General features: G+C 37.2%; 1 protein-coding gene across 1 annotated transcript in view; it reads left to right on the forward strand.

Annotated features, from left to right (window-relative positions):
- The window catches only part of ERC2 (ELKS/RAB6-interacting/CAST family member 2), a 931,911-nt gene that overhangs the window by 299,561 nt on the left and 607,863 nt on the right, over positions 1-24,487 (forward strand). Inside the window, 1 exon segment of the mRNA XM_081072100.1 lies at positions 13,609-13,764. Within this exon segment, the coding sequence (XP_080928226.1) occupies positions 13,609-13,764 (156 nt within the window).

Genomic DNA, 24,487 nt, shown 5'->3' on the forward strand with positions numbered 1-24,487 from the left:
AAATGAAATAGCAATTACAGTGGAGTGGATAAATAAATAGTGGGTATTCATACAATGAAATGCTATATGGCAATGAGAAGGACCAAGTTATTGCTTCATGTAATCACATAATTGAATACCCCCAAAACAGCGTTGAAAGAAACCAGACACAAAAGAACACCCACGATATGACTCTGTTTATATGTGTTCCCAAACCAGGCAAAAGTTATCAGTCGTATTACATGTCTGGACAGTGCTTAATCTGGAGGAGTGGGGAGGGTGTGGAGGCTGAGAGGGGGCATGAAGGAAGCTTCTGGAGTACAAGTAATTTTCTGTTTTATGATCTGGTTTTCATATGTCCAGGTGTGTTCACTTTGTCATATTTCAACATGTTAAAAACCTCTGATTTGGCTACTTTCTTATGTATAATATACTTGAAAAGTTCACTTAGAAATAAAGGAAGAACAACTCAACAATAAAAAGACAAATAATCCCATTAAAAACTGGGCAAAGGATTTGAATAGATGTTTTTCCAAAGACAACATGTACGTGGCCAATAAAGACACGAAAAGATGTCCAACATGATTTGTCGTTAGGGAAATGTAAATCAAAACCACAGTTAGATAACAATTTATCCCCCACTAGGATGACTGAAAACAAACAAACAAAAAAACTATAAGTGTTGGGGAAAATGTGGAAAAACTGAATGAAACCTCAGATATTGATGATGGGAATGTAAAATGGTTGAGTCCGTTTTGGAAATCTATTTGGCTATTCCTCAGTATGTTAAACATAGAGTTACCATGTGACCCGTCAATTCTTCTCCTAGGTGTACACCCAACTGAATTGAAAACATATGTATACATAAAACCCTGTATATAAATGCTCATATCATCATTATTCACAATAGCCCAAAAGCTATAACAACCCAAATGTCCGTTATCTTGTGAATAAACACAATATGGTATACCACACAATGGAATATTATTTGGCAATAAAAAGAAATGAAGCATTGATATATACTACAACATGGATGGATCTTGAAAATATCATGCTAAGTGAAAGGAGCCAGTTGCAAAAGGCCACGTATTATATAATTCCATTTATATGATATGTCCAATATAGGAATATCCATCGAGACAGAAAGTAGATTTGTGGTTGCCAGGAGCTAGAGAGAGGGGAGAAAAAGGAGTGACTGCTAATGGGTACAGGGTTTTGGGTGATGAAAATATTCTGGAATTAGATAGTGATGATGGTTGTACAAACCACTGAATTATACACTTTAAAAGGGTGAATTTTATGGTATGTGTATTACATATATAAATAAAGCTGTTATTAAAAATAAAGATATTACAAAGAAAAGATCAATAACTTTTATTACTTAAAAAATCAAAACAAAAGTATGAAATAACCAACTAAGAGATGTGTAGCTAAGGTTTATAGTAGAAACTTAGTGTTTTTATATGTAAAGAGGTTATATTTTATCAGTATGGAATAAAAGCTTGAGAAAAAAATTGTACCAAATGTTGACACTAATTCTGGATGGAGAGATTATAAAGGATCTTTATCCTCTGCTTTTTTCCCCCCACATTTTCATGTTTTCAGTAATGTACATTTATTATGTAGGAAGACTAGGAATTATTATTTAGGAAAAACAATAATAAGTTGGTTAAAAGAAAAATCATCTTTCATAAAGCTTAAAGATGCACAATTTCTTCTATTCTTGTTTTCTTTTGCTGAACTGAGAAGTCTCCAAAGGGGAGAAGTTTAGATTATTTGTGAAAATTGACAATTGGCTCTGTTGCTTTCTGCTTCTCTGAGCTCCAGCTTTCGCATCTGTGAAATGGGATCATGATACCAGCCTGCATAGGGTTGGGTGGGGATTAAAATGGATTAAGGCCTGGGAAAAGCTGACACATAATAGATACTAAAGGAATCCTTTGCTTCTCCATCCTTTCCCTTCCAGTCTGGAAATTGAATTTTACCTGTAAAAAAACAGGTGGTACATTTGGGCAAGGACCACCAAAGAGAAGGAATTTAACAAGTACTTCAGGCAGAGTATTAGCTCAGAATACACACATAGTTTGCTTGTGGAAAGATGTTAAAAGCATCTTAAAGGAGAAACCAGTGGGGGGAAAAATAGCAAGTCCCAGTGGGCCAGTGGCGTAATAAATGACCTAGGGACTAAGCTTTCTGGCTGTTGGGCCTTTGGCAAGTCGCTTGTCCCCTCTGGCCCTCACTCTTCTCATTTGGCAAATCAAGGGACTGGACTAAGTGTCCTACTTTCAAAATTCTACCAAGTTTTGGAGGCTTGGCGACTGGGAATTTGGAGTCTCCAAGGGCCTACCGGGGTGTCTGAGTTGACATGACGTTCTTGCAAAGTTTAAATCTCTGCTTTGTTAGCTCCATCTTGGCCAGTGCTGCTCAGGCCAGCAGCCCCTGCCCTCTCCCTTGCCGGTGCTCAGGTTCCCAGCCTATCGTTTATTTAGGGATTGCAATTTCCTTATTGGCGTGCGCTCCCGCCAGCCGGGTTGAGAAGTCAACCACAGCCTCCTGTGAACTTCCCTTTCAAGTTTCTGTAATGACAGTGTGCCGGCCGTCACATGTCTCATCCCTAAGGCATGGTCCAGTTTCCACATCCATCAGGCCACGCTGGGGACTTGGGGTGGCCTGAATTCCTCCACTGCCTGTTGTTTTTTCCGTGAGACAAACTGGTTGAACATAGAAGGATTTGTGGTATGTTTTAGAAATCCTAAGAATGAGGCCCCAAACCAGGGCTGTTGGGGGCCTCAGGGAGGTGGGTTAAAAGGAATGGGGAGAGCAAGTTCGGGTTGCTAGAAGGCCAGCAAGGAGAGCTTCTTCACCGAATCTTTTCCTAAAGAGCGTTGGAGGAGAATAGTGGTCAGATGTCCCTCTTTTTTATGATGCCCTGAAATTTCAAAGTAGTATTTCATTGAACCCCTGGGAATTCAAACCCTCTTTGTATTCCTATGCATGTGAAAGACGATGTCTGCTCCAGGCTAAGGAAGGGAGGGCCAGCTGCACACACTGAAGACTACTCTCTCATCTGGAAGCAGTTTCAGAAATTTCTTCCTCCCTTTCCTCTCGCCCCAACCTTTTCCCTATTTTCTTTTGACCTTGCTCTGTGATCTGTCAAGGCTAAAAGTATTGTGTGGAAGAAAGCACCCAAACAGCCCAGCTTCTCGGTGCACACCTTCTCTGCTGCCCATCTCTCCTGAGGTTGCTGTGGGGACAGTAAGGTGGCCTCCTCCGTCCTATTCAAGGGAAGGCTTTGTAGAGAGACACATTTCAGATTATTAAAGGTGTTAAGAAATGATTAAAGACGACAATTTAGGGCATACAAACACATTTGATTTAATGCTTCGTGGAGCAGGCAGTCTCCATTTGGAGAACTGCAAAATGGGGCCAAGGCAGGAAACTTTTATAGGATGAAGAATAGAGATCAAGGAAGAAAAAAATAGGAGCTATCGTGTTGGCCAGGGCTATATAATCAACCTTGCTTGGGGTGAGAAGGAACAAGGAAGTAAGCATAGAGCCCAGCGTTGGCTTGGCGCTCGGAGAGCGACTTAATGGATATCCTGCATGTTTCTGGGCAAGCGGAGCATTTCAAGGGACTTGACCGTTATGCAAATTTTGGTTTGCTAACGTGGGACCCTGGGCAGAAGCAGCTCCATCTTGGGTGCAGAAAGTTATTTCAACAAAGGGAAAATCTTAGGCAAGTTATTGACCTTCTGTAGGTTTCCTGACCTTAAAATGGGTAAAATAAGCATTTAATTCATAGGCTTAGGGCGAAGATTAAATGTCATTTTTCTGGCATAATACTTGCATGAGTAATCAAAATACATTAGCTGTTGTTATGAACTGCATTTTAAACACTGGAATGGAGAAACATTGTTTGCTTCTGTCTCATGCTGTTGTGTTCTGCATTCAGATAATGTAAATGTATTATATTATTAACAGGAAGAAAACATACAAAGTATGATTAAAAAATATGGTGAATGTTTAAATAAAAAAATTCATTACAGTAAAAGACACATTGCCATTAATCCCCCTCAAAATACTCCTATCTTTCTTGCCACTTTCTGAAGCAGTTCTGGAAGTCCTCTTTCGTGAGTGTCTTTACGAGTGTTTAAGAAATGATGTACGTAGAAAACATACGTAGAAAACAGCCTGAGAAATGGGCAAATGGTTTCATCTTCCATCATGACAATGCTCCTTGTCACACATCACTTCTGGTACAGCAATTTCTGTCAAATAAAAACATTACGCTGTGTCCTCATCCACTTTATTCACCAGATCTGGCACCGTGCGACTTCTGGTTCTTCCTCCAAGTCAAAATGATAAAACACATGGAGGCAGCCACGACAACGCCACCAAAGACACTCACAAAAGAGGACTTCCAGAACTGCTTTAGAAAGTGGCAAGAATGATGGGATACGTGTGTTTGAAGCAAGGGGAAGTATTTTGAGTGGGATTAATGGCAATGTGTCTTCCACTGCAATAATTTTTTAAACTTAAGTATTCACCGTATTTTTTGATCACACCTCGAATGTATAGAAAAGAAATCTTTTGATGTGCTCTTTTTCCCAACCCGAGGAACTTACAAATAAATACAGATTTTTGTGTTATGCCCGCCCCTCCTGAAATGGAATATTGTTGGGAGAGGCAATAGTTTTTACTCACTCCCTAGATGATTCTGATACACCTAGTCCGCAGACTGGCACTGGGGAGCCTCTGGATTAGTGTATGTCATGGGCACGTGGACATTATTTTGGATTAGCCAGTGCTCCCTTGCATGCACTGGGGATGTAGAAAGCTCTCAGGATTAATTGAAGCAGCTGCTTTATGTAGGGCTGATATTCAGCTGAGAAGCACAGGTACATCTACATTGGTTGTTAAAATATTGAAGTACTTCTCTGGTTACCCCAAACCTCAGAGCACCCCCCCCACACACTGCAGTCCCTACCCTGGGATCCCCAAATCCAGCGACTAAACAGTTAACCCCTGGCTCTGCAGGGACTTTCCTGACCTGGTTCCAGTGCTCCAGGTGGTGTATGTTCTAGTTGGTGTTTGCCCTGATTGTTGAAAAACTCAGCTGTCACCTCCCACTCTATGGTATTTAAAACACTGGGATTCAGTTTTCAATTATGAAAACATAACTCCATTGAAACTGCCCTCACGTCACCAATGATATCCTAATATTTTTAGTCTTTAGTGTCTCCAAACCTTTCTTTGACTCCTCTTCCATTTTGAAGCTTCACTCTCTTATTTTCTGTGACTTTCTCATGACTTCCATTATTTTTTAACCTCTCTTTTCGCGATTCCTCCAGTGTCTTCTCTATCCATGATTCTCAACCATGTCTGAGATTTCTTTTATCAGTAGACTGATGATCCGTCATCTCTATTGTCTCAACTTCCATTTTGGCTTCTGTTTTTATTATTAACTTCCCAAAGGCCATTTTATTGCCTTCTTTCTCTTTTTATCAGTTATAAATGACTCCCCGTCAGACCCGCGTACAAGCTCCTGGCTTGACTCTGAAGACCTGTTATCATTCAGCCTTACTTTCCTTTCGTTTCCAACTCCTCTGCAACTAAAAGTGATCATACTTTATAATCAGCCTTGTCTTCGTACTCCTCCTTGATATATACTCCATACTTCTCTTATTCTGTCAACTCATATTATTAAATATTATGTGCTGGACACCAGGCCGAGTGTTCTTGACTTCCTTTGTATTATTAATTCTGGATGGAAAGAATTTCCTCTTCTCTGTTATAATCTTATACTTATCCATCTCCAAACCTTATAATAGGTGGCTGTGCTTTCTAGAGATTCTTGACTCTGCTATGGTGGCCTTACCCATTTTTGAATTCTCTCTCTGTAGATTTACATCTAATTATATTTTGGTTTTATCTTTCACATTATCATTTGTGTATAATGCTGTTGTGGTTACGAATGACCAAAACTCAGCTGTTGTATTTTGGTATTCTGGGAAGTGGATGATTCACATATAGCTGTATCTAGCTATTCAAATTATATTATAAGGACCCAATCATTTAGGCAGATTCTTAATACATAGATTCAAAGAAGGTCACAACCAGCCACAGGCCTATACTTTTTATCATTCCTAAACTCAGAAAAGGAGAGACATAAACTCAGAAAGGGAGAGGCCCCTGTCTTTATGTCAGTCCCTTAAAACTGGCCTGATGGCATCATGAGTTCATTCCTGAATCAGTTATTGTATCCAGAAGATCCATGGAACTTGCCATAGGGCAGAGTCACACATCAAATATCCATTAAACTTACAGGGAACTGGGGAGATGTAGTTCCTAAAAGGAAAAGAAAGCTGAGCAGATTGACTGAAGAGTAACAGATATATGCTACCTCCAGGAACAAGAAGGAAGGTAATCTTTATAGAGCCTCTACTGTGTCTTAACTTTTTTTTCTGGAAGGTTTACATGTCACTCATTTAATTCTCCTAACAACCTTGGGTTATAGGATTACCAAGGTTAGGGACATGCTCACCAAGTTAAACAGTATGGACTAAAAATAGAAGCTACTCTTTCGTACATGCATACCTCACAGAGCTGGCAAAGGGGCTTATGATAATAACGACAAACTTGACTCTTCAAGGGAGGTTCCATAATAGTGCTTGGCATGCATTACATATCACTTGTAATTTTCTTAACGTGCTCGTGAGCATGGCCCCATTGCATAGAGGCATAGTATCTTGCCCAAATTGTAAAAGCCTGAACCAGGATTTGCATGCAGGTTTGTGACTTCCTAAGAGTCAGCTGGATTGTTTTATCTTTAGCTCTTTTTGTTAGACCTGAGTCTGTTAACAACAACAAGAAATTTGTACGTGGACAGCAAAACCTCAGAGATCACATAGTGTCCAGCATAAACCTCTAGAGACACGTCTTCTGCCCATGGGTCATTCGTACTGTGCATAGACAGCACGACAGAAGGACGCTTCCAGGCATGGGCTTCATGAATCATGAGTCAGAAGGAGGAGAATGAAACCATGAAAAGAAACATCAAAGCACCCTGATTGCTTTTAATTTGAACAAGTCCAACCTGATTCTATGCTTTTGTACATTTTGCTAGAAAGAATTAGGTAACATCTGAACAAACAGACCAGCACAAAAGCACCACCACCAAAAACTAGCATGTCCCTTGTCATCTTCTAATTTCGGTCATCATCTTTATATAGGTTGATAAGGCCCAAGAAGATGAGGTTTTGATTTTTTGTTTTTCATCCTAACATGGCTTACGCCCAAGTCAACTTTTTCTGGTGTGCTTAACTTGGGCTCACATAACCGTGGTTAATCCCACACAGTAAATCCTTCCAAAGGCAGGGCATTACTCAGAAAGCCTAAGAGCAAGGGCTGCTCAGTTATGTTTGCAACGACAACGAGATGATTTATAAAAGTTAAAGCTTCAAGAGCCTCTGTGGTATCCAGTAATAATAGTCTAGAATTTTATTCTAAATAAAGTGTAATATAATTATGTAGGGATGTTTCCTGAACATTAGATCACGTCTTCTTCTTTAAACCAAATTGGCCCTAAGTTTGTTGATCAACGGCCGTTAGACCGATATGTGATCACGGTGAGTTTCATGCTTTGTAAAAACTGTTGGTGTTTTCCTTTTTGGCCTGATATTAAAATGAAACCAGTAATTCTTGCTGTATTTGAAAGGAAAGCACACTGTGACACTCAGCAAGAACATAATTGTTACTTTTTGTGACTAAATGATATTGCTTTTTTGGTGTTCCACCCACTCTCCATTTCAGTGTTCACCGTTCCTAGAGAAGAATTGAAATCTGGTTCTTGCTGTTTAAGGGGAATATCATGTTTGACAAACATAGAAAGGGTAATAATGGCATCCTGGCTGGCAGTGGTGCTCCAGAAAGTTTACTCCCAGGGTTGCTGTACACGTACGCCAGGTTGGGTAGCTGTTGAGAGTAGGTTCATATTTTTCTCAATATACTTGGGCAGTGAAGTTGTCCTGGTCTCTTCTGCACTGGTCAGTCTTGCCCACAGATATGCTGGACACCTGCAATCATTTAGAATGCCCACTTCACCTGAGGATCTTGTGACAATGCCCATTCATATTCAGTAGTTCTGGGTGGGGGCCTGAGATTCTGCCTTTCTAAAAATCTCTCAGGCTCTGTCACTGGTGCTGGTCTGTGGACAACATTTTGAGGAACAAGGATCCAGACTGTCCCCCGTGTGAGAGAGAGAAGGATGCCCATGAGTCTTGTTGAGACCTGCCCGGTATCTCACACAACCCGGCAAGGTGACTGGTACCCCACAGCTGCTCGGTATGTATTTGTTGGATGAAGGAGAGAACTCCCCATGTCTGTGTTTACTATCAACTGTAGCAGACATGTCGTAGAAAAATCCAGAGATTATTTTTGGAAAACAGATAAAACAGAGATAAACTTATTTCAGTGTTCCCACCTGACTTTTCTTCTCATTGCTGGAGTCCTTGCTACTAATAGTCAGGCTGGTTGACGAATCCGCAGGGTGGGCTTGTTGGGTACTTTGCTACTAAGTGTTCAATTCCAGTAGTTTATTTATCAGTTTCCTATCACATACCTATTTTGCATCTTTTGGATAATAAGTATAAAATAGTCTTGGGGATGAATCTTTAAGTAGAAGTTATGATCTGCAATATATGTTTGGAACTTTTACAAGTATTGTTTTATGAATATTTGGGAATAAATAATTTGAAAGAGATATTCAATTCAGATATTTTTTTTCTAACTAATGGGGAATGAAGTAAACACATTTCATTTATTTTTTTCTCCTGAGACTTGCCCCCCAACAGTCTTACAGTCTTCAACCAAAATATAGTATAAAAGCACAGTTTCATGGTTGTCCTATTTGAAAAATGTCACCTGAGACATGAAATGGGGAGTTCCAAGAGCATAGGAGTCTTAATGTTCTCTCCCTGCTCTGAGTTCAGAGCAGGCTCTCAGTCAACCGCTTTGGAGTAACAGAAGCTGACAAGGTGATTTGGATATTTAAGCCCTGATTATTTTAAATTGGGTGTAGTCAGGGCAAGTTTTCCCTTGAAGGATCCAAATTATTGTTTTGATTCTTCACTTTCATATAAAACCCTGAGCTTAACATGATCATTAAAGTCCTATTTTGTTTCCCCCCAAGAATTGACTTCTAGGGGAATAATGCTAAGAAAAATCACGTTACGTAGAGTACTTCTCTGTAGGACATCCCAGAACCATTGATGCTAACATGCACTGGGAATCCCCAATAAGCATTTCTCAAACTTACTTGACCCTGAAACCCCCTTTTTACAGAGTGTTTGGATGCTGTGGACTTTGGGGAAAGCTGTTCTGTGTTGTATTTCACTTTCCCCATGTCTAAGAAGGCCCACAACTATGTTTTGAGAGCGTTTGCTTATTTGTGAAGCATAATCAAGATGAGTATTGGAAAATCACTACATAGATTAAAAATATCATTAATAAATAATATTTAAAGATGTCCAGATGAAGAAATCTCTGGTAATCAGGAGTAAAGGGTTCCTTTACCTTCTAAGACTTAAATTTTCCAGTTGCTACAGCCTATGTCTTCATTCAGTTTTTTTCTCTTCATTCTAGATCAGTGTGTAGAGTTACTGAGTGTGTGCATTCAATATCTTCTGAAAAGCAACACCCATCTACCACATTGGGCCATATCAGGGTCTGTGAACTAGTTTCCTGCCTTAGCCCTCTTTAAGTATAAATACTTTTTTGGTCATTTATCTAGTTTTAAAAGAGAGAAAAATAAATTCTCCCTGAATTCCTGAAACTGAGGCAGTTGAGAAGCTGTGACCATAGCAGTCGTTTGATTTGCTTTTATGTTTCATGCTTATGTCTCCTCTTGTCTTGCTCCGGTTCAGCATTTTGAATATGTTCCTAGGCACAATCAGTCCATCACCTAATATGTCTATGTATTTGGTATCTGTTCCTCTCTCTAGGTCTTAATCATATTCTCCTATCTCCTCTTCTCTATGCTCATGATTTCAAGTAGGAGTTCTGTTACCCTTTTATCGACTTCTTATGTAAGAACAGAAGTATTAATAAGGACAGAAAAATAAACCTTTATTAAAGTGACTTCCACAACACCCATTTCTCTTTTCTTTCCTCTTCATCTTCATCCTCTTCCTTTCCTCCTTCTCTTCCTTCTTCTCTCTTGGGACAACTATGGCTAAAGCGAAAAAAGATTGTGAGGAAAAGGAAAGGGGTTGGTTAAATTAAGAAAATTAGTGAAAGTTAAAAATACTATTTTCAAAATGTGTTTCACCATTTGGTGAAATTTTAACTCAGATGTTACAGGGCAAGAGGGTTTTCTATGTTAAGAAACTTTCTATATTAACTCAGTTCTGATCTTTCTTTAGCAGTATGTGATATTTTACAGTCCAGTGTAAATAAAGCTCCGTCTAACCCATTTAGAAGATGGCAGTCACTAACTAAAGCATCCAGAGTTGCCTGTGGGGAAAGCTCCCCTTGCTTACATAACTGAGACCTGAAATTCTACCATGTGCTAACCAAAAAGTAAGGTAGAAGATGTGTGGACTACAAAATGTACAGCAGTGTACACACACACACACACACACACACACACACGTATGTATGTATGCATACATACATACATATACATGCAAATGTGGTTACCTTAGACTTGTGTCTGAGATTCCAGAGATTTTTATGTAGGAAAAGTAGAGATGTTGGCCCTTCCTTTCATACTTAACTTCCGGTAAACTCTTATAAATATTGTACTTAGATATTCGTAAATCTCATCAGTAGCCAACTTGTATCTCAATAACGAGAAGAAATCTACATCATATTATATCTATCTTCTTCTGTATTCTAAATATAGTCTTAAGGCTTTCACGGGTATAAATAAAAAAGTTAATAATGGGTATATTTGGGCGATGGGCTTGTAGACAATCATACCTATCTTATCTAAATAGCTTCTCTTTTGTTTTTATAATGAGCATGTCTCAGTTTTATAGTGAGATAATAATGGTGATTTAAAATGACTCTCCTTTACTTAGGAAAGCTCTTAGGAACTTGTAGAACTTCTCTTTCCAGCCTTTTCGTTACTGCTGCTCTTTTTATCTACAGAGTTCTCATAGCTCAGAACTCACATGAGTCATGGAATATGACTCTACATTTGTCAGCTTGGGCTGTCATAACAAAATTACCACAGACTGGGTGGCTTCGAAAACAGGAATTTATTTTTTCAAAGTTCTAGAGGCTGAAAGTCCAAAATCAGGGTGCCATGCCAGCATGATCAGGTTCTGGTGACAGTTCTTTTTCTGGCTGGCAGATGGCCACTGTCTCACTATGTTCTCACATAGCAGAGAGAGAGAGACAGAGAGAGAGAGAGAGACAGAGAGAGAGAGAGAGAGAGAGAGAGGGAGAGAACAAGCTTTCTAGTGTCTCTGCTACTGAGGGCACTCATCCCATCATAAGGACCCCATTCTAATGACCCCCCTAACCTTGATTACCTCCTAAAGGCCTCATTTCCAAACACCATCATATTAGGGGTTAGGGCTTCAACATGGGAATTTGGGAGGCACGCAAACATCCAGTCCGTAACACTTCCCTCACTCAAACTGGAAGGATGCAAGATTCCCAGAAATTGCATCTAAAATAGAAAAAATACTGGCAGGCTATACATAAAAACATTAATGGTGGTTATCTCTGGACGGTGGAATTAGAGGGGATTTTCTCCATTTCCTATGAGTTTAAAGTGTCTTATTTTCAAAACTGGAAAAAAATGCAGTAAGTATTATTTTTAAAGGAAAATGGAATATCATAGAATGTAACATTCCATAATAATCTTGCAAATTTTACAGTCTCTTTATTTCATCTTCTTGGGGTTTTTCTGAGAATTAATAAAGTGTTTCCAACACTTAGAGCACTTGGGTCTTGGCACACAGTGGAGCTCAGTAAGTAGCTGTTGCTGCTCCTCGTTTTCCTGCTAACAATGATGACAATGTTAATGATAATTATTGTATTGCCACATGAGCCATGTCCTCCAGCATGTTATATAGAAAAATAAAATAGAAAATAGTCACAAAGTCAGGACAGACACGTTTGTTGCTAAGCTTTATTTATTTATTTTTTAACAAGTTAGTTATAAATTGAATGGCCTATTAATTTTCTTTACTTTTGAAACTCTTAGCTTTTTAGATTAAAAAATGAATTGTTTAACAAAATTAGTTGGTGGCTTATTTTGAATTAACAGTTATAAATGTAATATAAGCTCCTTGAATCTGTACAATAAAATGTCAGGTAGATGTTGATAGTGAAAAAACTTAAAGTGAAAGTTGCCACATATTTCATTCCAAAGACTGATTTGAGCCTAATAGTCAACTTAGGGAGTAGTTTTTTACCCTATAAGAGCTCTCTCTTCTCTACTTCCTAATGCATCATTTCTTATGCTCTATCTTGTGTGTAGAGTCTGTAATTTCCTTTAAAAAAAATCTCTGTGGTTGTTTTTTTCTCAATTAGTCCCACATTCTAGTTTTTTTTACTGTGTAAATCAATAGGTTAGAAATGCCTTGCAAGGTAGTAATGGTTTTTGTCACGCGGGGAGCTGACTGCTTGCCAGATAAATCCTGACATTGTGATATATTATTTCCAGTTGCTATAAATTTTTAATATTTAGTGTATCAGTCATACGAAGTCGACTTTCAGTTATTTAATTTCACTTATGTCTGTATTTTAGATGAGAATCCTTTTTCCCATTAGTAGATTTTAATTTCCTTTCCTCTCACAGTCAAATTCCAAGCATGCCTTATAAAACCAGCCACAGAATATACACGTGAACAAACGGTTTTTGTGTTTACGAGTAGACTCAAGAATATACACTTATATATTTTCAATTACAAACTTGTCCACTTAAATGGTGTTTTATTTTCTAAGAGCTTAGATCACTTTTATCACTGTTGTTTTGGTTATTTGATTCCCAGATATTAGACAAATATATCTAGAGGACTCTCTATGTTGTATTGAGACATGATCTTTATTGGGAGCTTAAAAAATAATCTCACAACTGATCCTCAGAAATGAAAAAAAAATTGTTCTGAATTCAGGGCTCTGTCTATACCATAATGAACGTATTAACTACCAAAATTGCTTTCTGAAATTCTGTTTTGATGATACTGAAAAATAATTTTTTTCTCTCTTTCTCTCTTTCTTTCTTTTCTTTCTTTCTTTCTTTCTTTCTTTCTTTCTTTCTTTCTTTCTTTCTTTCTTTCTTTCCTTCCTTCCTTCCTTCCTTCCTTCCTTCCTTCCTTCCTTCCTTCCTTCCTTCCTTCCTTCCTTCCTTCCTTCCTTCCTTCCTTCCTTCCTTCTTTCTTTCTTTCTTTCTTTCTTTCTCTGTCTCTCTCTGTCTCTCTCTCTCTCTCTCTCTGTCTCTGTCTCTCTGACTCTCTTCTCTCTCTGTCTCTCTCTCTCTCTGTCTCTGTCTCTGTCTCTCTTCTGTCTCTGTCTCTGTCTCTGTCTCTGTCTCTCTCTCTCTCTCTCTCTCTCTCTCTCTCTCCTTCTTCCCACTTTCCTTTTTGTTTTGCCTTTTTTTTTTTTCCCCAACAGGACACAAAAATTGCTTCATTGGAACGAAACATAAGGGACCTGGAGGATGAGGTCCAGATGTTGAAAGCCAACGGTGTGCTGAACACTGAGGATCGCGAAGAAGAGATCAAACAAATAGAGGTTTACAAAAGTCACTCCAAGTTCATGAAAACGAAGGTATGGTCCAGAGCCATAAACTTTTATACTCTTAGTGTGGCTGGAAAGTTACGGCTTACATCCATTCTTTTCCCCAATACCCACATAATTGACTTTATGTGATATCATGAAATATATGGATAATAAAGAGGAATGCAAAGGTTTTCAGTTAGAAGCATCGATTCAAGAAAAAAAAAAAATCAGGGAAAACCTGTGCTAGAATTTCTATGTATGAAGGTATTCAGGATTTTCTAATGAGCTCCTTTGGTGTCGTTCTGTCTTGGGAATTAACATTTATTTTTAATAGTCCTCTGTCTTGCAAATTTCCAGAGTTTTTATAAATGTGCTATTTTTTTAAAGTTTCTGTCATTGCCAAATTTTTGGCCCACCTCTAGAAGGTGATTGTGTCAAAAGGTGTGACCCTTAGAAGACAATTTAACTGATTTCAATGGTATGAAGACATTTTGGTTTTAGCATAGTGTAGTGTTTAAAACAGAAGTGATTTTGAGTCCCAGTGCTGCTATTTGCATACACTCAATATTCAACCTCTCTAAGCCTCGGTTTCTTCATCCATGAAATAAGGATAAGAAAAAGAAAAGTAACTATATCATTGGGTTCTTTGGCGATTCCAAGAGATTACGCATTTAAATCAACTTGCCCAATCTCTAGAAAACATCCAGTAAATGTAAGGCATTGTTTTTGACAGTGATTATTATTATTATTATTATTGCTAATATTTATAAAATATTATTTTAGTACCCCTTTCATTAATTTGTTTCATTATTGCCAGTGTTAAAGAATTTGGCTTACATTTTTTTTCAAAATTAAACTGGGCTGTAAATGGACCATGCACCTGTATATCTATTATTTTTACATGTGCATAATTATTAAATTTATAGCCCCAAGTAGGTCTTTTGAGACTTTGAGGTGCTTTTATCTATTCCTCTCTTTCACTCATTTTGCTTCTGAAAATAATAACCACACCAATTAAAAATTTTTTTCCTACCACTTGCTCTTAAATATTCCTGTTCTTGTTTTAGGTTTTACTCTTGTTTCTTGCCTTATAAAGGCAGCAGAGTGATGAGTAATGCAGACTTCTGTGAGAAAGCAGTGAGAGTAGGGAGAAAAATATTTAAATGATGGTTATGATTTTTATCAGTTATGAAGTAAATGCATACTCGTTGCAGAAAATTTTCAAATTATAGAGAGGAAATAATATCTAGTATCTACTTCACCATGTATGTATGTGTGTGTACCTATTTGTGTTTCTCCAGGGGAAATAACAAAAACAGTGCTTACTTCTGCCAACTTTCCATCTGTAAGCTGAAGTTGAGATTTTGTCTAAATTTGGATCAAGGAGTGGAGATATGAGAAGGAGAATATCCATTGATTTGACTCTTACCCCTTGTTATCAGGCACTGCCACAAAAAGCAGAATGGGAATTCCTGTTCAGCCCTGGCTTCTCGTTTCATTTTTGCAGTCTTTCCTTCTCGGAGAGTTGAGCTGAGGCATAGCAAGCACAGTCGTAGGGTGGCCTGCAGACGATAGCCAGAGCCTCTGGGAATGAAGACCAGAGGCACAATATGAGTGAACTCGTGAAGTTTGGGGGAAATTATTATTTTGGCTTAAAGTTTTCCTCCCTACCCTGTCATTGAATGGTGAGAGAGAGTTCAAGCCTCTTCTACAACTGAAACTGCTATGAATTTGTAAACTTCACCCCTCACCATGGACTCTGTCCAGGTAAATAAAACATTTATATGGTCTTCAGCAAGTAAGTCATGACCTTTATTGGCCCATGGTTGTTCTAGAGACCATCAATCCTCGAGTTAGTTTTAACTTTTAATGGCTAGTTACTTTGAAGGGTTCCAAAAATAGTCAGGTAAGAAGAATGTTTGAGGAGACTAATGGAGCATGGTGGGAAGAGTGCAGGCCAAAGACTAAAGCGAACTCTGGCAAATCTCTACCCCGCCCTTGCTAGGTGCCTGGCCTCAGGGAGTGACTTAGGTCATTCAACCACACTTTCCTCTTATATAAAATGAGGGCAACACTACCCATCATAAAGGGTTATTAAAAGGATTAAATGAAATAATGTAGTTAAAGTGCCTGGCTCAAAACAATAGCTGTTGACCTTTAACAAATACACAACCAGATATTTCTCCAGCGAAATGGGTTTATTCAGGAACAACAAAGAATTACAATTTGGGACGTGGGGTCTAATGGATAGCCATGCATAAAAGTACGGAGAAACAAAAGCTAGGAATTCTATAGACTTGGGAGGGGCTGTTGTAAATAGATTCCATTGGAGGAAACTGGAAGTTTGAAATATAGTGACTTTTCATTGGCTGAGTTATGGCAGGCTCCCATTGGCTGAGCTGTTACTGAGCTAGGAGAAATTTTTTTTCTTCCTCCTGCTAGGGTAGTAGAGTAGTATGCTTCCTGTAAGAGATGCAGGGTATGTCTTTTCCTGTTGGGATCAATTGAGTGACATGTGCATTAGAGTTTTTTTCTTCTAGCCTCCCGACTCCCATTTAAATGAGGTTTTCGACTATGAATTTTCACAGAGCTGCGAGTTATATCCATTATTATTGAAGAAGTAAAACCAAATATAATTAATAATAATAAGAAGAAGAATGTTGTATTTATTTTGACTAATGCAGAAAAATCAATTTCTAAAAATGAGTTCTTAAAATGTCATGTAAATATCCCTTGTAGACTGATAAGAAATAGCTAAAAAGTACTAGTAAGTAGTTTTTTTAATATTTTTTCCATTGCAAGAATGTTCTTATTGGATTGAACCCTAACATTTATTTGCTCATACTTCATACCATTACTTCAGTTACTTATTTTTCCTACTTCTCTTACTTTGAGAGGGAAACTTGATTCCTTATTTAAGCTAGGAGTGGTCGAGCAGGTCTATTAAGACATAGCTATTGCTAAGCGTTTAGTCCTGAGTGCTTGTGTTTTGTGCATTTTGGGATCCCTTAGGCTGTGTGAACTGATTCCAATCAGGGAAATCATTTATCATGGAACTTATTAAATTTTAGAGGCATGGATTGATATCCTCTAAAATTGGATCACTAGCATATTTCATGGTCCATTGTGGACTATTTTCTACAAAGTTTATATGAATATATTGCTTGTCAAAATCCTCACAGATATCTGAGGAGTTAATTTTTGCAGTAGGGAGTCACACATGTTGACAAAACAATTGGTTAGTGTGACCATTGGGGTCTCTTTATCTTGAACTCTTTCATTCGTGCAGTGTTGTATGGATAAAGCTGTCATTGGTGGAGTTTGAGTATTACAGTCCTCATAGACTTGTTTCTAGTATATGTTGCTGAGCTAGCAACTGAGGGGCACTAAAAGTAGTGCATGTTAAGTACTACCCACTCCCTCATACTGAGCACTTAGTTGGGAAAGTAAGAAATATACTGAAAAAGCTACCCTGAAGATTTGATGTGAGTTCACTTCTGGCTGGAGCAATGTAGGTTGTTTAGGTTTCGAGTTAGTGTTTCTTGTCTAAATGATCGGATTGGCAAAACAGCAATGACAGGCCTGGTGAAGAATGCAAACCCAGATCGATGCCAGAGCAAACCTAGAAGGATAAGTGAAAATACGATTCCACCAACAGATAAGGAAGTAGGAAGAACTCAAGTCTATGTGAAATAACACGTTTTCCAAAAAAAGAAAAGAAATACTAGATTTAAATTGCAAAAACCTTAGAGGCTCTGAAACTTACTTGGGAAATGGAAAAATAATTGCTAAACTCATTTGGTTTACTCAGGCAGTGACAGAAATGGAAATCATAAAATGACTTTGAATCCCAGCTAGCAGAAAATGCTAGTTTTGGGGCTGGCACTGTTGACTTCACAAACTGTTGTTTTAATGGTTTACAGAGACTCAAAGAGTCGTGGTAGAACATTTCAGAAACTCTTATGAAATGCTGCATAAGGAGGGGAATCGAACTCTTGAAAACTAAGTCTAAAATTGCAGCTAAATATTGTTACTTCTTATTGCTGTTCGTAATGAATATGTAGAAAGCTTTTAAATGTGGCCAGGGAGCTTCTGTTTTACCAGGGGCCTTTGAAGAGGCACCTCAAGATGACCACTGTTTACAAAGGGTAGGTTTGGAGATGCTCTTTGATCTGAGTATTTCTTTTGTATTTCTTTAGAAGTCTAAAGCATATTTTATCATGATTATTTGGAAGTTTACTATTTTTAAAATAAAAAGATAAAAGATAAAAAATTCAACCTAATCATGAAGAAAGCCCCTAAAATTGTTCACATATCCATGTTCTCATTTGCTTATATTCTTGAAATATTATTTAGCTGAAAATTATTTTTATGATCCATTAGTGATCAAATTGACTCAGGATTTCATTCCTCTTCATTAAAAAAAATAGGGCATAATCTCAAATCAATCTCAATAGCAATGTGTAATGATTTCCTCCAAATTGTTAATAAAGGCAGCTAATAATAGTTCTTATATACAAACTCATTTTTAGATATAGAAGTTTCTTGAAATAGATAATGTAAAATTTTTGAGTGAAAATTTGACATAGAAACGATGTAACAATATTGTGGTATGAAAAGGAAATGCTGTTCGCATTAATTGTTAAGATGAATAAAGCATGTAGGTTGGAGGGGAAGGAAGTATTTTTAACAGCCATCTAAAAGGGGGTACACCTCCATTTTGATGCTGAGCAGATGGCTGGGACTGGTAGGGCCTCTTGAAAGCTCTGTGATTAAATTCGGTAGCAGTGAAGACCTAAATTGCTTTTATAATATGATGTCATAGAAAAACCATGATGTCACATTTTTGGAAAGCTGGAAGGTGAGTTGCAAAAATGTAAAAGCAGAGCTCAGAATCTCAGCTTGTGTAAAGGCAGGGATACTAGACATAGTCGGCCATGGTGGAAGTTTCTGCATCTTATAAGGACTTCAGCACATGCATGTTGCTCCTGAGAACTGAGACTGGGAGATCTCCTGTGCTGTGCAACTCTCTCCTGTTTGAAACTGCAATTTCTACCCCCACTCAGAAGGCTTAAAGAAATCAGATTGTGAGAGCAGAACTAAGAGGCCAAGAAAAGCATGAGTTACCTTCAGGAGCACTGTTAAGCCTTTAAAAATGGAATGTAACATATAAATAATTGTTTTTCTGGTAGGAAAAGAATGATAGCCTCTCCTGTTCCCCACGAGCCTTTGTTCCCAGCCTAACACATTTTTCATCTACTAATCCCAGTACTTCTACATAAGCCACTTACAGTGTTTTCATAGTTTGCCAAAGATGCCACTCTGCTGTCTTAGATCGCCCCCTTTATTCTGAATTTGTAACACATTTTTTTTATGAACCTCTGACGGATTACAATCCTTATAACCCAAACTGCATGATAATAAGCATATCATTTTCTAGACATGAGGGCCCTATCTACAGTGAAAAAGAAGCTGTTTTATTTGGCAGAGTCGTTTTTTCAGGGTGTTGGTTGTGTCACAGACATAAGTGGTAGAAGAACTTTCAGACGAGATGAAGTGTGCCTGATGTCCACAAGGACTTCCTATAAAGCCTGTGATGTAATTCCGATTGGCTTTTCTTCTTGCCATCACTGAGACAGACCTTCCCCCAGCCTCAGTTCTCATGTATGTTCGATTGCGTCACTTTCCATTTTTATTGAGTTTATGGCTATAAAAGAAGCCAAAGGCATATTTTTAGGGAAGAATATGATTTTTTACCCTGTAACTATATTCCCTTTAGAAAAGCCTTTTTCTGTTATTGTCTGCATAAAATATTTATTTAAAATTTACCTCATGGCAGTGATAGTCTGAAAGCTATTTAAAGCAACTCCTTATTTAATATTTATAGACTGAAATAGTTTTATCATTATCAATCTATTTTTATTAAGTAAAGTAGGTGTGTGTAGAACCTGCCATCTCCTTCCTTTCTATTAAATACCATTTCATTGATCAAGTTAATTTCATTCAAATTCCTCTCTCAATACACCACCCCTACATTAGATTTTTACTCTGGTGTTTGTAGAAATTAACACAAATCAGTCTTTTCACTATAAGTATCATCTTTGCTTAGGCATATAGAGTTGAAAGTTTTTTTAACTTTATTTTCAGATAAATCAGTTTCATGTGTGAAACCAACTAAATACTGTGCTGTCAAGTACAACTGCATGTGATTTGGGGCCATGTTCCCTGAGAATAATGCGAATCATAACAGATTTAATTTCTTTCATAATTTTAGGTAATCCTAATGCTGATTTCCCCCCTTTTAAAAAAAAAATAGACTTTGTTCTTGTTGAGAGAGAGAGAGAGAAAGAGAGAGAGAGAGAGAATGCTTCTTACTTTTGTCTCGGGTAAAAGTGATCAGACTGACAAATCATTAAATTATAACAGTAATATATTTCATGGATTGCACATACCTGAGCTGTTCTGCCATTTGCTCACAGATACCCAGAGCATGTTAATTATCAGTCATGATTCTCTTCCAGTGAACTGTGAAGCATACTCAGAATCCTTCTCAAGACTGCCTTCTGGCCAGCCACTACCAATCCTTTGGATTTGGCAAGAAAAATGAAAATTATTTGTCCCCTGATGTAGTCTGACTTCTGCCAGTAAATGGCAGTTCCCTCCATATAAACCTTTGTAGTAAATTGTGCAACCTGAACACTTCTAGAAATGGGGGCTTCACTTCTCTTTAAGCACCCCACTCAGTTCATGCTAAGCAGTTATTTATTTTCTGTAGCTTGGTTCTTGTTGATGCCAGTTTATTTGCTGAAAACAACAAATGCTGGATGAAATACATTTTAGAAATATACATTTAAAAATGTACTTATGAACTGTCAAATTTGAAAGATTCTCAAGGGTCAAAGCTAAGACAAAGTAGGGAGTGAGAGGGATAAGTAGAACACTAATTGTATCTTCTTGTTAGCATTTGCTAGAATGGTGATGTTGAGCTTTGGTTTTCATAGTCACAAGGACATTTAAGAAAAAGGACCGAAGCCTGGGCCTGCTCAAGATGGGGAATCAAATAGGAATTCTGCTACCACTACCACATAAAGCTAGGATGCCAGACAGCTTCATTCTTAAGTGTAAGGGTACACTAAAAATTACCCTCCCCACTCTACTTTTTTCCCACCAAGCCTAGGGACTCCAGGGCAAATTACCTACCTTAAAACTTTGAGCCAAGTGGAAGGTGAAAAAGCCAGCTTTGAGAATCTATAATCACAGCTGGCTCTTGCATAGGTGTGCAGTGTGAGGTGATACAAAAACTTCACATAAACAATGTAGTTTAAAGGGGTCCTTGATTGGCAGAGCCCCAGGTATTGGCAGAGGCAAATGCTCTAGAAAGCCATGTGTTAACTTAGGTTTCAAAATATTTCTTTAGATAAAGTTAAAAAAGAAAAGAAAACATGATTACACAATAAAAAAATTTTAAAAATCACAAAACCTTTAAGAAAACAAACCACCATAAGTGATAGCCAATGGAAAAACAAACAACAGAACCAGATGGCAAGAACTTCAGAAGTTGGAATTCTAAGAAAACACTATGATATAAGTATGTTTAATATGTTTAAATAAATAACAGAAGGGATTGAACATACACATAAAAGGCAAGAGATTATAAAGCAAATCTAAAGAGAGCCAAATAAAATTTCTAGAAATGGGAAAATATCAAAATGCAAATTTCAAAGCTCAGTGAATAAATAGAGTGGTCACAGAAGAAGAGAGATTTACTAAACTAGAAAAAAGAGCAGAAGAAGTTAAAGATAAAAAGATGGAATACATGAAAGACAAGTTAAAATACATAGAAGATAGAATAAGAAAGTCTAGCGTAAGTATAATCAGAGATCCAGAGGGAAAGATGGAGTAGGGACAGAGTCATTATTCAGAAGCCATATTTGAAGAGATGAAAGCTGAAAAATTTTTCCAAAACTGATGACAGATACCAATTTACAAAGTCAGGAGGCTCAAAGTATCCCTCATAGGATAAATAAAAAGAAACCTATTTGTTTACATCAAAGTAATGCCACAAAATCTCAGGGACAAAGAAAAAGTCTTAGAAAGAAGTTAGACTGTTTGTCCAAAGAGGATATATGGATGGCTAATAGGTATATGAAAATATGCTTAACATCATTAGTAATTAGACAGATACAAGTTAAAAGAACAATGAGATGCCACTTCATACCTGCTGGAATTGCTATAATTAAAAAGGACAGATAATAAAAAGTGCTGGTTAAGAATATGAAGATAGTAGAACCCTCATTTATTTTGTTGGGAATGTAAAATGATACACTTTGGCAAATGATTTAGAAGTTCCTCAAAATACTAATCATATACTAGTTACCATATGGCCTAGCAATTCCACACCTATGTATATACCCAAGAAAAATGAAAACATATGTTCACATAGACTTGTACATAAATTTTCTTACTAACATTATTCATAATAACCAAAACATAGAAACAACCTAAGTGTCCATCAGCTGGTGAATAGACAAAATGTGGTATATTCATAGAGTGGGGTATCATTCAGCAATGAAAAGGAATGAAGTACTAGTACATGCTACAGCATAGATGAACCTTGAAACATTGTGCTATGTGAAAGAAGCTGGTCACCAAGTACATATATTGTGTGATTCCATTTATATAAAATGCCCAGTATATGCTAATCCATACAGACCGAAGGTAGATTATTGGTTGCCTAGGTCTGGATACAGAGTCTGGGGAATAGAAAGTAACGTCTACTGGTTACAAGGTTTCATTTTGAGATGATGAAAATGTTCTAAAATTTTATTGTGAAGATGGTTGCACAACTTGTGAATGTTCTAAAAACCATCAACTGTCTGCTTTAAGTAGATGAATTGTATGGCATGTAAATTTTATTTCCGTAAAGCTATTAAAAATATAGCCAGTGAAAAAATAGTCCCATTGCAGTTAAAGAAATGAAGTTGGAGTTATAGCTTGACTTCTTATTAGCTTCTGTTACCCAGAAGATGTGCCGAGAGGAAATATCTCAACCTAGAAAATTACTTTTAATACTCATCAGTAATATTCAAGGAAGAGAGAATAAGGTGAATTTTTTAATGCAAAAATTGAGTTTGCCACCTAAAAAATTCCACTAAAGGAAATTTTTAAATGATGCATTTCAGGCAAAAGTAAATTCCTAATGGAATGTCTGAGATGCAAGCATGAATAACAAATATAGTGACAAATGTGGGGGTAAATCTAAACAAACATGGACTGTAACAAAATAATGATGAGTTAAAAACAAAATAGGAAAGAACTAAAATACATGAGAACAGTAATGTGTAGGTGAAGAGGGTGGTGACTGGACTTAAGGTATCTCAGGATCCTTCTATTATTTAGAAAGAAGATAAACATAGAGATTGACTTAAGACGTAGATAAATTAAAAATCTAAGCATATTATAATTCCTAGAGTAATAATATAAAGATTAGAAGTAAATACCATAAACAAATAAGATAAATATAAATAAAAGCACAACTTTTAAATGAGAAGAGGAAAAAAATAGAATGAGAAAAAAAAGTCATTGAAAACAAGGCAAGAAAGGAAAGCAAAGAAATAGAAATGATTGTACATATAGAAAGCATAAGGTAAGATGGTTGGAATAAAATCACATATATCTGTAATGATAATAAATGCTCCACTTAAGCTTCTCAGACAGCATAAAAGAATCTTGGTATATGGGATTTACAAGAGACATCTGCAACATAAAGTTAAAGATACATTGAAAGGAAAAAAGACACACTAGCCAAATACTAACCATAAGGAAGCTGTTGTAGACGTTAAGACAAAGAAACCATTTTTAGAGCTAAAAAAATTGGCAGAACTACATGGAAGCATTCATTATTTTTACCATTAGAGTCTGTGTTTTTAACCCACCCTTAAGTAATTAACAGATGAAGCAGATTAAAAGATCAAAATAAGGAAGACTTAAACTACCCAATTAAAAGTGTTGTTAAACGCCGTGCACATATATAGAATATTGCACCCAACAATTGCTGGATACATTCTTTTCAAGCACACAGTGTACAAAGTACATTTATGATAACTGACCACATATTGTGCCATAACACAAGATACTCCAAATTTCAAGTGATTAGTATCAAACGTGATGTTCTCTATTCATAAAGCAAGTAAGAAATAAAAAACCCCACAAAACTATCAATAATTAGGAAACCTGTGTATTTGGAGATTAACAAACCATACTTCTATATTATTAATGGATTAAAGAATAACTAGTAATGGAGATTAGAAAATATTTAAGACTGAACAATAATGTCAATATTACGTACCAAACTAGTGGGATTGAGCTAAAATGATACTGACAGGGAAATTTATAGTCTTTGGCCTTATATTATATATGGAAGAAAAAAAAAGAAGAAAGGTCGAAAATTGGTGAGGTAAGCATCCAACTTTAAAAGTTAGGAAAAGAAGGCTTTCTGGTCAAAATGGTAGAGTAGATAAATGCTGTGCTTGCATCTTGTCATGGCATCATCAAAATTACAACTAAACTACGGAACAACCATCACTAAGAATCACCTGAGGTCTAGCTGAACAGAATTCCTATAACCAAAGATGTACAGAAGAGTCCACCTGAAGACTGGTAGGAGGGGTGGAGACGCTGTCCGGTCCAGTCCCACACCTGCATGTGGCAGTGAAAAATCGGGAGTGATATCTCAACTGCAGAGGTATTCCCTGAGGAGAAAGGGTCCCAG

This window comes from Rhinolophus hipposideros (assembly GCF_964194185.1).
Source record: "Rhinolophus hipposideros genome assembly, chromosome: 14".
In the NCBI taxonomy this organism is placed as follows: Eukaryota; Metazoa; Chordata; class Mammalia; order Chiroptera; family Rhinolophidae; genus Rhinolophus; species Rhinolophus hipposideros.